The sequence below is a fragment of the Chiloscyllium plagiosum genome, unplaced genomic scaffold, assembly GCF_037043375.1.
Source record: "Chiloscyllium plagiosum isolate Xiang-an unplaced genomic scaffold, Cpla_swu_hap1 HiC_scaffold_7, whole genome shotgun sequence".
Classification (NCBI taxonomy): domain Eukaryota; kingdom Metazoa; phylum Chordata; class Chondrichthyes; order Orectolobiformes; family Hemiscylliidae; genus Chiloscyllium; species Chiloscyllium plagiosum.
The window spans coordinates 28,680,097-28,697,905 of record NW_028270145.1 but is presented as its reverse complement, the minus strand read 5'-3'; the positions used below and the strand labels follow the sequence as shown (position 1 = coordinate 28,697,905).

Sequence of the window (17,809 nt, the reverse complement as noted above, 5' to 3'; positions counted from 1 at the left end):
AGACAAACATGAGTCTCCTTTTGAGTTGCCATTTCTTTCGTCTTGAGCTGCAGCAATTGAATTACCTTACCATATAACTTTAATCTGTTCGGACTTAAAATTTAGTTTTAAAGTTTAGTGTGAATCATGAGCGAGATGCTTGCAGCACAGAGAACTTATTATTTGCTCTTTCTCTTAATTAATTCCAGCTTGAGTGTCTGGTTTGCAAGGAGCTTTGATCTATAACATTTTGCGCAGCTTTCTGTATAGAATGTCTGAGGTAGCTGGCACATGGGAATGCAACTGTTCACAAGTCAGTGTTCGAATCAGATAGCACCTGTCTTTCAATATTTCTTCTTTGTCGCTGGATCAAAATCCTGAAAGCCCATATCAGCTCTGTGGGAATATCTACACCACGTGATCTACAGTGGTTTGAGAAGGCAGCTTGCCTCAATGATATTAAGATATAGCTAATAAATGATAGTAGCAGCCACACTTCGTGAATGAATTCTGAAACATGAAGAGCTACTTTAATCCCATCTTAAGCAGTGGAAATGAGTGCCATTAATTTTCCTACTTCCAATTTTGAGGAAAGTTGAAATGTGCTTACAGAAAGATTGTGTGTTGTTGGCCAAGTAGGGAAAAGGAATTAAACAGAATGTGCTGTAGAAACACAACAGGTCTGGCAGCATCTGTGAATGTACACAATGCTTTGAGTTCAGAATCACTACTTAGGCAGTTGTCTTCTAAATAATATAGACAAGAAAGATTCTGATTTGATCCCTAACCACATCCTAGCTAAGACAGAAAATGATGATGGCTGTATGGGGCTCCTGAGCTAGTGAAGTATGTATTTCATGGTTTTCTCTCTCAAATGTCTGTTTATGCTGGGCATTGGGTAGTGAAGTGGGGCTAATTTGTATTATGATCTTTTATACTTTGTATAAACTCCAACTCTCAATGTCTGCATGCAAAAGTGACTGATGCTTTGTACACGTTTTTTTATTCACAATATGTCGGAATTGTTGCCTTGCACTGTTCCTTGGAAACCATGGCTGTATATCAGCTGAGAAAGTGCACACACATTCCATTATCCTCTGTCCTGTTCTGTTTTAAATATACTTAGTTTGCGTCAGAACAGTTGAATATAGAGGGCACAATACTGGGTAAGCTAGCATTTAGTTTCCATCCCTATTTGCCTTGAGAAGTTGGTATTGAACTGTATTCCTGAACTCTGAAGTCCATGATGGCTAGCTACACTTGCAGCACTTTCAGCAAGGGTGTTCAAGGTTTTGGACTCAACATCAGTAAAGGAGCAGTGTAATGGGTCTACATCTGAATGGTGCAGGGCAGGAAGGGAGTATTCAGATAGTGGTGCTCCCATGCATTTGTTGCAGCCCTCCAAGGTGTTAGAGGTTGCAGGTTTGGTAGATGATGTCTGAATAGCTGTGTTGAGCTGCTGCAGTACATCTTGCAGAAGGTCCACTCAGTTGCTACTGTCAGTAGAAAGCAAGTAAATGTTGAAGGTGGTGAATGGGGTGCCACTCATGTGAGCTGGCTCGTCCTGGATGATATCACCCTTCATAAATATTGTTAGAGTCCACTTCATCCAGGCATGTGGAGAGCGTTCCATCATAATCCTGATTCGTATTATGAGATGATGGGCATGTTATGGGGAATCAGGAGTTTAAGTACCTCAGAATTACTAGTTTCTGATCAGCTAGTCGCCATTCAGTCCAGTTCAGTTTCTCGTCAATGCAACTATCAGGCTGTTGTTAATGGGGGATTCAGCAATGGTAAGGCCACTTAACCCAGCCTGATGAAGTTGTCCAGGTCTTGCTGCATGTTGACAAGCTGCTTCAGGAGCTGAGGAATTGGAAATAGTTTGAGCAGACGTCCCCACTTCTGAGTTATTATGGAGAGAAGATCATTGATGAAGCAGAAAAGATGGTTACAATACAGAGGAACTCCTGCAGCAGTACCAGTGTTGTAGATGTACTGTACAGCTTGACTAGGAATATGGCTAATTTTGAAGCATAAGTCTTCAGTACTTCTGCTGCAACCCTGTCAAGCCCTTCACCTTTGCAATATCCAGTATCCTTCAGCTGTTTCTTGATATTTCGTGAAGTGAATTGAAATGGCTAAAGATCGATGCAACTGTGCTACTTTGCTCACGAAGAGGCCAAGACAGACATTCCGCTTGGCACTTCTGGCTGAAGATAATTGCAAATGCTTCAGTCTCATCTTTTGCACTGATGTGCTGGGTTCCCCTGTTATCAAGGATTGTGCATTTGTGGAGCCAATGATTCGTGGTGTTGTGGTTGTCTGAAACCATTTATGCCTGCCTTGAACAGAACGGCAGAACTTGATTTGATGTATTGTTTATGGGACTGCTTAGCTCTGTCTATTGCAGGCTGCTCCTACTGTCTTGGCATGCCTGTTTTGTAACTTTGCCAGGATGCCACCTCTTGTTTAGGTGTGTGTGTTGCTGCTCCTGGCATGCCCTCCTGTACTCTACATTGAGCCCCAGTTTGGTTATGGTAGAGTGGTGGGATATGCCAGGCCATGAGGTATTTGGTTGTAGTTGAAAATGGCTGCTCTTCTGATCTGGATAGAGGTCAAATAAATATTTTCCTCTTGGTTCTTTTCCAAATGCTGCACACCCATTCTAACAGAGATGCTGCCCTTTAGGTCTTGGTCAGTCCATCAGTAGTGGTCCTACTAAGTTGTTTTTCGTGTGTATTCTGTTTGCTTGCTACATCCGATGCTTAATCCAATCCATGTTCAGCATGGAAAATAATTTAATCATCTGCTGATGGGGGTATGACAGGAGGTTTCTTTGCCTATGTGTGACCTGATGCAGAGAGATTTAATGCTGACTATAAATCAGCGTATGTCTGATGCCCATGAGACAATAGTTATCGCAGTTTTTTTTTTAATGTCAGCATCAAGTTAAACAGCAGCCAGTCACAAAATACATTAGTCTGAGAGTAATGTCATTATTTGTGTGCTGTGCCTGAAAGCAAGTCCTTGACTCGTTTTACTAATGCTTCCCTGAGTCATATGTTTCGCAGTTTTTCAGTGGTGTTTGCCATTGCCTTTTACTCTCTGACAGGACATGATTGCAAGGCTCAAGTCTTGCTTAACCAGAATGGGAACTGAGCCCACATTGGTGTTATTTTGAATCACGTGCCAGCAATTAAGCTAATCAGCCCCTGATGAGTTGAATCCATAGTAAACAAAAATTGGGACTTCCTCAGTTATGTTTTCTCCAACATATTTTCTGTCAGCAGATTAATGAGGGGAATTTTCTTGTTCTCGCGCTTGAATTTGCTCTGATGTTGCTTTATTAAATTGCTTTCCAGCATGTTGACCCTAAAAAAGGAATTTTCTAACTGAGGATACAGCAAATTACAAAATACTCTGCCACTGTTTATAAGTCAGTGAGAAATTGAGAAATAAATTTGTAAGGAGATCTGTTAACAACTGTACGAATATTACGGTGGTTGTGGTCGGGAATTTTAACTTTGTAAATATAGACTGGGATTGCCATAGTGTTAAGGGTTTAGATGGAGAGGAATTTAAGTGTGTACAAACTTTTCTAGTTCAGTATGTGCATGTACTTACTTTTGGGAAATAAGGCTGGGCAGGTGACTGAGGTTCTGGATTAGTGGTGCTGGAAGAGCACAGCAATTCAGGCAGCATCCAAGGACAGGCAAAATCGACGTTTCGGGCAAAAGCCCTTCATCAGGAATAAAGGCAGAGAGCCTGAAGCATGGAGAGATAAGCTAGAGGAGGGTGGGGGTGGGGAGAGAGTAGCATAGAGTACAATAGGTAGGTGGGGAAGGAGATGAAGGTGATAGGTCAGGGAATAGAGGGTGGAGTGGATAGGTGGAAAAGGAGCTGGGCAGGTCGGACAAGTCCGGACAGGTCGAGTTACTGGAGGTTAGAAACTAGGATGAGGTGGGGGAAGGGGAAATGAGGAAACTGTTGAAATCCACATTGATGCCCTGGGGTTGAAGTGTTCCGAGGCGGAAGATGAGGCGTTCTTCCTCCAGGCGTCTGGTGGTGAGGGAGCGGCGGTGGAGGAGGCCCAGCACCTCCATATCCTCGGGGTGACTGAGGTGTCAATGGGGGAGCACTTTGGGGCCAGCGACCATAATTCTATTAGTTGTAAAATAATTATGGAAAAGGATAGACAGGATCTTCAAATTGAAGTTCTAAATTGGAAAAAGGCCAATTTTGATGGTATTAGGCAAGAGCTTTCAAACTTTGTTTGGGGGTGGATGTTCGAAAGTAAAGGGACTGCTGGAAAATGGGAAGCCTTCAGAAATGAGATAACGAGAGTCCAGAGACAATATGTTCCTGTTAGGGTGAAAGGAAAGGCTGGTAGGTAGATGGAATGCTGGATGACTCGAGGCAGTGATTTTGGTCGAGAAAAAAGGAAGCATATGTCAGCAAATCCTTAGAGTATAAAGTCAATAGGAGTGTACTTAGGAGAGAAATCAGGAGGGCAAACAGGGTTAAGGAGAATCCAAAGGGACTTTATAAATACATTAAGGACGAAAGGGTAAGTGGGGAGAAAATAGGGCCCCTCAAAGATCAGCAAGACATAATGTGTGGAACCGGAGGAGATGGGGGAGATACTAAACAGTTTTGCATCAATGTTTACTGTGGAGAAGGACGTGGAAGATGCAGAATGTGGGAAAATAGATGTTGACATCTTGATCTTTACAGAAGAGGTGTTCGATGTCTTAAAACAGACAAAGGTGGATAAATCCCAGGACCTGACCAGGTGTACCCTAAAGAAATGGGAAGCTCAGAAAGTGATTGATGGGCACCTTGCCGAGATATTTGTATTATTGATAGTCACAGGTGAGATGCTAGAAGACTGAAGGTTAGCTAACTTATTGTGACTACTTAAGAAAGGTGGTAATGAAAAGCCAGGGAACTCTTGATCAGGGAGCCTGACATCAGTGATGGGCAAAGTTGTCGGAGGGAATCCTGAGGGACAGGATTTACACATATTTGGAAAGGCAAGGATTGCTTGGGGATAGTCAGAATAGCTTTGGGCGTAGGAAATCATATCTTGCTAACTTGAGATTTTTTGAAGAAGTAACAAAGAGGATTGAGGGCAGAGCAGTGGATGTGATCTATATGGACTTCAGGAATGCTTTTGACAAGGTTCCTCATGATAGACTGGTTAGCATGGTTGATTACATGGAATGCAGGGAGAACAAGCCATTTGGATACTGAACTGGCTCGAAGGTAGGTGACAGGGTGATGTTGAAGGGTTTAATAGAGATAAATGTGAGGTGTTGCATTTTGGAAAGGCAAATCAGAGTTGGACTTCTACACTTAATGATAAGATCCTGGGGAGTGGTGCGAAATAAAGAGACCTTGAAAGTGATATCAGGTAGATAGAATAGTGAAGAAGGCATTTGGTGTGCTTTCCTTTATTGGTCAGAGCATTAAGTATAGGAGTTGGGTGGTCATGTTCTGGCTGTACAGGATATCGTTTCGGCCACTTTTGGAATAATATGTGCAATTCTGGGTCTCCCTCCTATCAGAATGATGTTGTGAAATTTGGAAGAGGGGTAACCTTCTAGAGGTTTATAAAATCATGAGGGACATGAATAAGCTAAGTTGATGAGGTCTTTTCCCTTGGTTGGGGAAATCCAGAACTAGAAGGTGCAGGGTTAGGGTGAGAGAGGAAAGATTTAAAAGGACCTAAGGGGCAACATTTTCATGCAGAGGATGGTGCGTGTATGGAATGAGCTGCCAGAGGAAGTGGTTTAACATTTGAAAGGCATCTGGATGGGTATACGAATAAGTAGGGTTTAGAGGGATATGGACCAAGTGCTGGCAAATAGGACTAGATTAACTTAGAATATCTAGTCAGCATGGATGAGTTGGACCAAAGGACCTGTTTCCGTGCTATACATCTGTGATTCCCAACAGCTAAAAAAGAGGAGTTTGGCTCCAAACACACTTCAGATCTGTATCAGAATTATCTTATTAGTCCATGTTTTACAAATCATGTGGATCCAGTGTGGCTTTTCTTCTAAGTTATAAAGTAATAAAACATCCCAGAGTAATTCACGCAAGCATAATCAGATAAAATTTGGTGCTGAGCTACATGAGGAAGCAGTCTTGCCCCCAATTTGATGCAAGACATAAGGCTTAAGCAATGCTTTAAAGAAGAAAGCGATAGAGACAGTGGCTGTGGAAGGCACGGCCACCAGTGGCGGGACAGGAAATCGGAGATGTGAAAGAGACTGGAATCCGAGAAATGTAGAGTTCTCTGAAGGTTGTAGAAATGCCTAGGTAATGCCAAAAAAGTGTGCTGACGAAGAGTCATACTGGACTCAATGTTATCTCAGTTTCCCACTCCACAGATCCAGCATTCTGTCTGTTTCAATGCAAATAAGGATATTGAAGGGAATGACTGGAAACTCCTCTTCCCCATTTCCTGTTAGCCACACGCCGAATTTAAGTACTATTCATGTTTGACCTGGCTTCCAGCCAATCATAAACATCTGTTTTCTTCTGTACATTGTATGACTCAACTTGAAAATATGATGATTAGCTTTAATTACTAACCAGGATATTTGGAGAGAACTTCTGTATTCAACATAACCTACTGTGTTCACATTGTAGCAAAAGGTCTCAGAATATATTATTGTTTGTCATCTAACGACTCAATATTGGAAAGTTGCACATTATTTTACCTGGTTTTACTATGCTACAGTCTTATGAAATGCCACTTAATAAGTGAAGTGACTAATCATCTGTGGAGGGATAAAAATGAAGATGCGTTCATATAAAATTGACATATCCTGAGGGCCAGTTCAAGCACTCCCAGTGGAGTGGGGTCATTTGTTGGCAGCCTTTATGCCATGTTCCAACTAATAGCAACATCCCAACTGATCCCATAGTGAAACTGGCTTGACAAACAATACAATTTATTTTCTGCTATTTATTTACCATGTTGTTTAATTGCTGAATATACTGTCATGAGGATATTGACGTTCTTTCAACAAAATAACAGTAGTTTATTGCACACAAGAGAAAATCAAGTCAGGATCTTTTAAACAGCAAACTGTCTCAACCGCATAAGAGTATAAAACATAGGAGTGGAAGTAAGGCCATTCGGCCCATCGAGTCCACTCCGCCATTTAATCATTGCTGATGGGCATTTCAACTCCACTTATCTGCACTCTCCCCATAGCCGTTAATTCTTTGCGAGATCAAGAATTTATCAATCTCTGCCTTGAAGACATGTAACGTACCGGCCTACCTGCGCTCCATGGCAATGAATTCCACAGGCCCACCACACTCTGGCTGAAGGAATGTCTCATTTCCATTCTAAATTGACTCCCTTTAATTCTAAGACAGTGCCCAAGGATCCTAGTCTCCCCACCTAACAGAAACAGCTTCCCAGCATCCACCCCATTCTAAGCCATGCATTATCTTGTAAGTTTCTATTAGATCTCCCCTCAACCTTCTAAACTCTGAGTACAATCCCAGGATCCTCGGCTGTTCATCATGTGTTAGGCCTACCAATCCAGGGATCATCCGTGTGAATCTCCGCTGAACATGTTCCAGTGCCACTATATCCTTCCTGAGGTGTGGGGCCCAAAATTGGACACTATAAAGCTCGAGATAGGCCCCATTTAGAATAAAGTCTCAGAAGCACATTGCTGCTTTTATATTCCAACCCTCTTGAGATAAATGACAACATTACATATGCTTTTTAATCACAGACTCAACCTGCAAGTTAACCTTTAGAGAATCCTGGACTAGCACTCCCAGCGTGAACAGTTGCGGCTCCAACACTGAACCCTGCGGGTCACCACATGTCACTGCCTGCCATTCCAAAAAAAAACATTTTATCCCAACTCTTTGCCTTCTCTCAGACAGCCAATCCTCAATCCATGCCAGTAGGTCACCTCGAACACCATGAGCCCTTACCTTACTCAGCAGCCTCCTGTGGAGCACCTTATCAAAGGCCTTTTGGAAGTTTAGATAGATAACATCCACTGGGGTTCACTGGTCTAACCTACTTGTTACCTCTTCAAAGAATTCAAACAGGTTTGTCAGGCATGACCACCCCTTACTAGATCCATGTTGACTTGTTCTAATCCGACCCTGCACTTCCAAGAATTTAGAAATCTCATCATAAACAATGAATTCTAGAATTTTACCAACAACCGAGGTTAGGCTAATCAGCCTATAGTTTTCCATCTTTTGACTTGATCCTTTCATGAACAAGGGGGGTACAACAGTGATTTTCCAATCAGCTGGGACTTTCCGTGACTTTTTGAAAGATCACAACCAACGCCTCCACTATTTCCTCAGCCACCTCCCTCAGAACTCTAGGATGTAGCCCAATTGGAGCCAGGAGATTTATCAATTTTTAGACCATTTAGCTTTTCTAGCACTTCTTTTGTAATGGCTACCATACCCATCTCTGCTGCCTGACTCTCCCTAATTGGGATATTACTCATGTCTTCCACTGTGAAGACTGACACAAAGTACTTAAGTTCTTCAGCTATTTCCTTATCTCCCAGCACTAGCTTTCCTGCATTAGTTTGGAGTGGCCCAATGTTTACTTTTACTTCTCATTTGTTTCTTATGTATTGAAAGAAACTTTTACTATCATTTCTAATATTACTGGCTAGCCTACCTTCATATTTGATCCTCTCCTTCCTTATTTCTCTCTCTGTTATCGTCTATTTGTTTTTGTAGTCTTCCCAATTTTCTGATTTCCCAGTGCTCTTGGCCACTTTATAGGCTCTCTTTTTCTTTTTTACATTTCCTAACTTTCTTTGTCAGCCATGGCTGTCTAATTCCCGCTCCCCACCCAAACCTCAACCCCCAGGATAATCTGCCTTTTCTTTGGGATGAATCTCTGTACTGTTCTCAATTACACAGAAACTCCTGCCATGGTTGCTTGACTGTCTTCCCCACAAGGCTCTGTTTCCAGTCGATTTTCATCAGTTCCTCTCTCATACCCCTGTAACTACCTTTATTTAACTGGAATGCTATTACATCCAATTTTGTCTTCTCTCTTTCAAACTGCAGACGGAACTCTTACCATATTATGATTGACGCCTCCTAAGTGTTCCCTTACTTTAAGATCTTTTATAACGTCTTGCTCATTATTTAGCACTAAGTCTAAAATAATCTGCTCCCTTGTGGGCTCCATCACAAGTTGTTCCAAAAAGCCATCCTGTAAGCATTCCATGAATTCTCTTTCTTTGGATCCACCAGCAACATTATTTACCCAGTCCACCTGCATATTGAAATCCCCCATGATCACCATGACCTTGCCTTTCTGACATGCCTTTTCTATTTCCTGGTACATCTTGTGCCCCTGCTCCTGACCACTGTTAGGAGGTCTGTGCATGGTTTTTTTGGTCTTTATGGTTCCTCAACTCCACCCACACAAACACCACATCATCTGACCCACATCATCATTCAGTGCCATAGATTTAATTTCACTCTTAACTAACAAGGCAACCCCGCCCCCTCTGCTCACCTCCCTGTCTTTTTGGTATGTTTTAAGTCCTTGGATGTTTAACTGCCAGTCCTGAACCCCCTGCAACCACGTCTGTGATGCCAACCACATCATAATCATGCACAATGATTTGTGCCGTTAATTCATCCACTTTGTATGAATACTACAAGCTTTTAGGTAAAGCGCCTTAATGCTAATTTTCTTATCCTCGTGATTTCCAACATCTCTAGTAATATTTCCTAAATTAACCTACCTTTTTGCTGCATTTCCATTCTGCCTTGAACTTAAACCCTGGAAGAAATTGAGTACTGCAGATGCTGGAGATCAGAGTCAAGATTAGAATGGTGCTGGAAATGCACAGCTGGTCAGGCAGCATCCAAGGCGTAGGAAAATCAACGTTTCAGGCAATGACATTTCCTGATGAAGGGCTTTTGCCTGAAATGTCGATTTTCCTACTCCTCTGATGCTACCTGACCTGTTGTGCTTTTCCAGCACCATTCTAATCTTGACTTTGAACTTAAACCCTGCACACATGCTAATCTGCCTCTAAACGTCGATTCTCCTGTTCCCTGGATGCTGCCTGACCTGCTGCGCTTTTCCAGCAACACATTTCCACCTTTCCCATCACACTCAACAGTGTGATTGTGTCCCCTTATCTTTGCTTTTTATCCCACTAGTCTCCGCATTCAAAGATTTTCCTTCATTTCAGACAACTCCAGCAGAGCGCCACCACCAAATACATCTTTCCCTCTCTCCACCGTCTGCATTTTGCAGGTACCATTCCCTCCAGGAACACTAGTCCATGTCTTGATGACCATGAATACCACCCCACCTTCCTGTGGCACCTTTCCTTGTAACCACAGAAAGTACAACACCTGCTCCTTCAACTCTTCCCTGCTCACCATTCCAGGGCCGAAACAGCCTTTTCAGGTGAAACAGCATTTCCCCTATACCTCTTCCAATCTGGTCTATTACATTCACTGCCCCCGTTGTGGCCTAGTCTACATTAGAGAAACCAAACTTAGACTGAGTTTGCAGATCACCTCCAGTCCATGTGCAAGCATGACTCTAACTGCCCCGTAGCAGGCCATTTTAATATCGCATCCTGCTCATGTCCACTTGTCTGTCCTCTGCATGCTGCAATGCTCCAGTGAATCACAGTGCAAACTGGAGGAACAACATCTCATCTTCAGACTAGGCACTTTACAACCTTCTGGACTTAGATTGAGTTCAGCACCTTTAGATTGTGTCTTTATTCCCATTTATTTCCCTTTTGTTGCATTCTTTGTCACTGTGTCCTTTCTCTCCTTCCCCCACACCATCTGTTTCCAGTCTGTCAGTTAGACGCACCATTGTTCTGCCATTCTCATGTTCAATCACTTAATCTGCATTATCAACACCCTTTCTACCTCAGCACTCCATCAACCCTGCAACTTGTAAAACTGTTGCATAAATTCTGCCCCCTCCACATTAACTCTGATAAAGACTCATCTAGAATCGAAGCAGCTGTGGAAAGAGCAGGTCAATGCTTCCTGACCTGCTGTGATTTCCATTATTTCTTGTTTTCAGTTCAAATGGTTTCAACACATTATTTGCCCCCAGAATTATTGTTTGCAGACACTCAACCTGGTTAAAGTATCATTCTGACTCTTCTGTCTCTAACTCTGAGATTGCAAGCACTTCCTTTTAGTGAGTTTCTGCACGTTGATCAGATACGATTCTTTGTACCTGAGACATACAGTTAGGCTACGTTACTGACATTTCTGATTTGCGTCATTGTTAAATAGCTTTCTTGTTGGTATGGATCTTTTCTGCTGAACTGAACCTGCTTCTGTCCGTTCATCTGTAATCATAAATGCTCACTTAAAAGATACTTAATTATGGACTCATGGCTATGCAGCATAGAAACAAGCCATTTGTCCCACTATTCTGGATCAGTGGTGCTGGAAGAGCACAGCAATTCAGGCAGCATCCGAGGACAAGCAAAATCGACGTTTCGGGCAAAAGCCCTTCATCAGAATAAAGGCAGTGAGCCTGGAGCGTGGAGAGATAAGCTAGAGGAGGGTGGGGGTGGGGATAGAGTAGCATAGAGTACAATAGGTGAGTGGGGGAGGAGATGAAGGTGATAGGTCAGGGAGGAGAGGGTGGAGTGGATAGGTAGAAAAGGAGCTGGGCAGGTCGGACAAGTCCGGACAAGTCGGGGGATCGTGTTGCTGGAGGTTAGAAACTAGGATGAGGTGGGGGAAGGGGAAATGAGGAAGCTGTTGAAGTCCACATTGATGCCCTGGGGTTGAAGTGTTCCGAGGCGGAAGATGAGGCGTTCTTCTTCCATGCGTCTGGTGGTGAGGGAGCGGCGGTGGAGGAGGCCCAGGACCTCCATATCCTCAGCAGAGTGGGAGGGGGGAGTTGAAATGTTGAGCCACGGGGCGATTTGGTTGATTGGTGCGGGTGTCTCGGAGATGTCCCCTAAAGCGCTCTGCTAGGAGGCGCCCAGTCTCCCCAATGTAGAGGAGACCGCATCGGGAGCAACGGATACAATAAATGATATTAGTGGATGTGCAGGTAAAACCTTGATGGATGTGGAAGGCTCCTTTAGGGCCTTGGATGGAGGTGAGGGAGGTGGTGTGGGCACAGGTTTTACAGTTCCTGCGGTGGCAGGGGAAAGTGCCAGGATGGGAGGGTGGGTCGTAGGGGGGCGTGGACCTGACCAGGTAGTCACGGAGGGAACGGTCTTTGCGGAAGGCGGAAAGGGGTGGGGAGGGAAATATATCCCTGGTGGTGGGGTCTGTTTGGAGGTGGCGGAAATGTCGGCGGATGATTTGGTTTATGCGAAGGTTGGTAGGGTGGAAGGTGAGCACCAGGGGCGTTCTGTCCTTGTTGCGGTTGGAGGGGTTGGGTCTGAGGGCGGAGGTGCAGGATGTGGACGAGATGCGTTGGAGGGTATCTTTAACCACGTGGGAAGGGAAATTGCGGTCTCTAAAGAAGGAGGCCATCTGGTGTGTTCTATGGTGGAACTGAGCATCTGCAGTCATTGTTTTTACCTCGTTGATTTGTCCCACTATGTCTATGTTGTTCAACGAACACAAAACTATATTTAATACCATTTACCTGCACTTGGTCCATTGCTTAGTATGCCCTGCCATTTTAAGTATTCATCCAGATGCTTTTTCACTATTGTGAGTACCTGCCTCCACCACCCTTTTGGAAAGCATACTCCATATTTGTACCACTCTCTGGGATGATAAAACTTTCTTTGATCTCCTCTAAACCACTTGCTGCTCACTTTAAACTTGTGTCTTCTGGTCTTTGACCTGACTGCCAGGAGGGAAAGGGTCCTCAACCTCCGCTGTCTAAGGAAACCAAACCTAGCCTACTCAGTCTGTCCTTTTCATCTGAGACTTTTCATCCGAGTCAATAGCCTTATGGATCTCCTCTGCACCCTGTTCAGTGCAGTTGCATTTTCCTAATAGTATGGTGACAACATTAACTACTGGATTCCAAAAATAGCAACTTTAAATGGATTACATGCAACCAAAACCCTGATGAGGATTGCAGATTAGGAAAATTCCTAATTTAGAATCACTCAAACTCTATCCCAAAACATGAACAAATTTAAAAAAGCATTCAAAATCACAGTCAGAGCTGGTTGCTCTTAAGATGACATGTCTGTGCAAGAGGCAAATAAATCTCTTGCAAACTATATGATCTCTTGCAAACTATATGATTCTATTGTGCAAGTATATGAAGAAGTTTGTTTTGCTTCCTGCATTATCTGACCAGGTAGTGTGTCTAATCATTTAGCTTAAGTCATGCGATTTCTTGGAAAGGCTGATTTTACTTGATGCTTCAAGAGAGTTTATTACCATTCTTTTTAAAAAGAAAAAGTCACCTTCATAAAACCAAAATCCTGCTTGCTTATCCCAAAGTTCCCAAATTAAATAAAATGTTATAATCTTTCATATCATCAGCAAAATACACCAATGTCAAATTAGATGAAGAACCCATTAGATTTTGCAAGCATTTCCTGGAGCAATGTTAATGACATTCTAGGCCCAGTATATGCAGCAAAAAGTCCTCCATGTTGATTTGTAAATGAGTAAATTCGTAGAATTGCTTTTCTTTGGCAAAACATGTCTTTGCAGCTTTGATATCAGATATTTGTCTAAATATTTAATTTATACAAAAGGTTCTCCTTCAAGTTCCAGACTTTACTGGAGAATAAAGAAGTAATCAATTCTAAAGTACCTTCTATGCTGCTTCATAATTAACCATTAGGTAGAGTGCAGAAGGACTGTCCTTTTAACATTCTAAAGCACTTAATTGGTGCCTTATCAGTCAGAATTTGACACTGAGCCATAAGAGGAGATAATTAGAACAGGTGACCACAAGCTTGGTTAGAGAGAGGTTACCAGCCTGAAATGTAAACATTGTGTTTCATTGATGCTGAGTCTTTCAGGCATTTTCTGTTTGTACAATCAAAGGCTTGGTGAGTTTGGAGCATTTTGCAGGAAGGAATGGAGAAGTTTCGGGAGTAAATTCCAGTGGCAGACTTTGTCATCCTCTGACCATTGGTGACTGACAGAGGTGGGAGAAGCCAAAAGGCCAAAATTTGAGAGCTTACAGTACTTGTGGGGCTATGGGGAGTGGTAAAGTTAGGGAGTAGTGTTGAAAGTGAGATGAGAATTGTAAACGTGAGACTTTACAAGATCCAGTGTAGATCGGGGGCATGAGGATGATTGAGCTGAAATTTGGTGCTACTCTGCTTTTAAAAAATGACTGCTATCAATATTTCTGGAACTTTGTTTTATGCTGCAACTTTAGTTTTTGTCCTGAAATGTCATCTATTAAAAGTTAATCATTGTTTAATGTTTGGTTTGGTTTGGTAGGATACATTTTAGTGCATCTGTATTTTAGCTTGAGTCTATTTATTGAGATTTTCTTTTGTTCCTTTTGACAAATTATCTTGTTGCATTCACTTTTAAGGAAAATCCTGAATGAACTTTCTTCTGATCCCCCTGGTGTGCCAAGAATCGATGAGGAGAAATCAGAAGAAGAGTCTGTCTCAACTGTTACTACAATGACGATGCAGACACCCATCTATCAGACTAGCAGCGGACAATACAGTATGTGCACACTTCAATTCCGATCTGAAAGAAACATTACCAATTCATTGCATTAATTACTGTTGTGGCTAGGAACTTTATATCAGCAGAGGTGTGTGTATATTGCTGGGCTGCATTTTTGTTTTGTTTACATATGACTACACATGAGAAGCTGGAATATACCACTCAGATCCTTGAGCCTGCTCCGCTATTCGTTCAGATCATGGCTGATCTGGTTACTCCACATTCCTCCCTAATCCTAATTAATCTTTTCATCCACTTGATTATCAAGAATCTATCTATCATTGCCTTAAAAATATTCCGCTTCTGTTACCTTTTGAGTGTGAACTTGCAAAGACTTATGACCCTCTGTGGAAAAAGTTATCTTTTTCTTCGTCTTAAATAGGTGACAACTTATTTTGAAACAGTAACCCCTAGGACTAGGTTGTACTACCAAAAAGGAACATCATTTCCACAAGCACCCTTTCAAGGGCCACTTTGTCCCCTTTTTTTTAATGGAAAGGTACCCAAAAAACTATATACAATTAACAATTTTAAAGGTCTTCTCAAACAGCCAAAAAAAAAGCCATATCCTTTACATATACTTAACCCGAGTGGATTATTATCACCGTTATAAAAGCTTTAAAATTTCTTATCAACTGATGAGGGTCAAAGGCATTGTCAACTCTGCGCATTCACCAGCTGTGATTTTTTTTCTCTCTCTCTCTCTCTCTCTCTCTCTCTCTCTCTCTCTTTCTCTTTATATTATATATATATATATATATATATATATATCTTATCTATCTAATCCTATCTATCTATCTATGATACACAAGGCGCAGACTAACTAACTGACATTTCTCACTGAATCCAAGACACCTTAAAACTTCTTTTCAGTCTGATGGCCTGGAAACTTCCACAGGCTTTTTTTTAAATTGCCAGTCAACTGGAATGAATCTTCTGAACTGCTAGGCATGTACCGTGGCCATCTATCTCCGCATTTTGTAAAGGTTTCACTCAGTAAGCACTTTACAGTTATCTTCACAGGTAACTGCCTAATTATTTAACTTAAGTCACATGTTTTGTTGGAAAGCTGTTTTAGACTCTCCATTCAAAAAAGGTTTATTGATATCTTTTAAAATAAAAATCACACATGCAATATTTCAACCAAAAAATCCATTTTAACACTGCTTTAGAACAGAGTTTCCAAACAATATACAGTTTCATCACCTGCATACTAACCTTTTGGGATTCATGCATTAGAGCACCCAGATCCTTTTGCATCTCAAAACTCTGCAATCTCTCACTGGAGTGATTTAGATGATATGCTATTTTTGATATATTCTTCCTGTCGAAATGAAGAATTTTACATTTTCCCATATTGTACACAATTTGCCAGATCTTTGCCCACTCACCTGACACATCCAAATCTTTTTGGAACATCCTTATCTTCTCTTTAAAATTTAGTTTCCAACATATCTTTGTGTTGTCTTTGGTTCTCTTCATCCAATAATTTATATGAAGTGTAAGAAGTTGAAGCTGTGATCCCCGTGACATACCATCGCTTGTTATATTTTACCAACCAGAAAATGACACATTTGTCTTCTACTTCCTGTTATCTAGTCGATCTTCTATCTTTGCCAATATGATACCTCCGATGCCATAAGCCTTTCGTTTTCGCAGTAAGCATTGAATTAGTACTTTCTCATGTAAATAATGGAAGTCTAAGTACAGTGGTTTCATTTCAACCACAGCACACATTTACTGCCTCCGAACACTCCCACACAGTAGCTACTTGCTTTCTTTTCATCTGTACCCAAACTACATCTATAGCATGGTTACCTGAGTTTCTGCAATTGTTTCTGTTTTGCAACTGCCATCATTAATTAAGAGTCATCCCTCCCTCCAACTTATTTGGCTTTCTCTTCTTCTTAAATAACATGTCCCTACAATATTCAGGCCCTGATTTATATCATCCTGTATCCTAGCCTCTGTATCGGCAATCAAATTGTACTTCTATTTGTGCTGTCATTTCATCTGTTCTGTTCTGGTTAGCTGTCTGTATTCAGAGATAGAGCCTTAGATTTTGTCCTTATTTTTGTAGCCCCTATCCTTACCTGTCTTATCTGACATTGATTAGATTAGATTAGATTACTTACAGTGTGGAAACAGGCCCTTCGGCCCAACAAGTCCACACTGACCCGCCGAAGCACAACCTACCCATTCCCCTACATTTACCCCTTTTACCTAACACTACGGGCAATTTAGCATGGCCAATTCACCTGACCTGCACATCTTTGGACTGTGGGAGGAAACCGGAGCACCCAGAGGAAACCCACGCAGACACAGGGAGAATGTGCAAACTCCACACAGTCAGTCGACTGAGGCGGGAATTGAACCCGGGTCTCTGGCGCTGTGAGGCAGCAGTGCTAACCACTGTGCCACCGTACCTTGAACCCACTTCAAATGTACATCCCTAAGTATGAAATATTTTGGGATATCTTGAGTTGTAAATGGTGCTATTTTAGAAGTAAAAAGCAAAAGGACAATGAATGCTAGAAATCAGGAATACAAACAAATTGCTGGAAAAACTCGGCAGATCTGACCGCATCTGTGGAGAGAAGTAGAATTAAATTTTAGGGTCCAATGACCCTTCTTCAGAACAGACAACGATGTAGAAATGCTAGTTTGTCTTCCCTTTAAGTCTTTTTATAGAGAACCCAAAACATATGAGCAGGTCACTTAACTAGCCTGTTCTAGTGTTTTTACGCCAAATGGATCCCCTTCCACTCTACTTTTTCAAATACTATTAGAATATGTTGTGGTTCTGTTCGCCGAGCTGGGAATTTGTGTTGCAGACGTTTCGTCCCCTGTCTAGGTGAAAAACTGACAACCGGAAGCGGCAGATTCAAACCACTACAAATGCCGGAGGAAAGATCACAGAAGCGCTTCACAGGAGGCTCCCAAGCACAGAGGATGTCACCTAGACAGGGGACGAAACGTCTGCAACACAAATTCCCAGCTCGGCAAAAGAACCACAACAACGAGCATCCGAGCTACAAATCTTCTCACAAACTTTGAACTATTAGAATATCCCTGGGTGCACACATATCTAAACTTCACCTTAAATGGATTAGTGCCTTTCACCTTAACTTTATGTGTGGCAAGTTCTGTATTCTAAATTCTGTGTTGGTAGAGCCTTTGT

The 17,809-nt window shown here is 42.1% G+C and overlaps 1 protein-coding gene across 8 annotated transcripts in view; it reads left to right on the top strand.

Moving 5' to 3' along the window:
• creb1b (cAMP responsive element binding protein 1b) overlaps nucleotides 1–17,809 on the top strand; it is an 87,104-nt gene that overhangs the window by 55,269 nt on the left and 14,026 nt on the right. For all 8 annotated transcript variants that reach the window (XM_087988879.1, XM_087988878.1, XM_043693301.2 and 5 more), the window contains one exon: nucleotides 14,486–14,625. In XM_087988879.1, coding sequence (XP_087845005.1) covers nucleotides 14,486–14,625 — 140 coding nt within the window. The remainder of the gene's footprint in view (nucleotides 1–14,485; nucleotides 14,626–17,809) is intronic.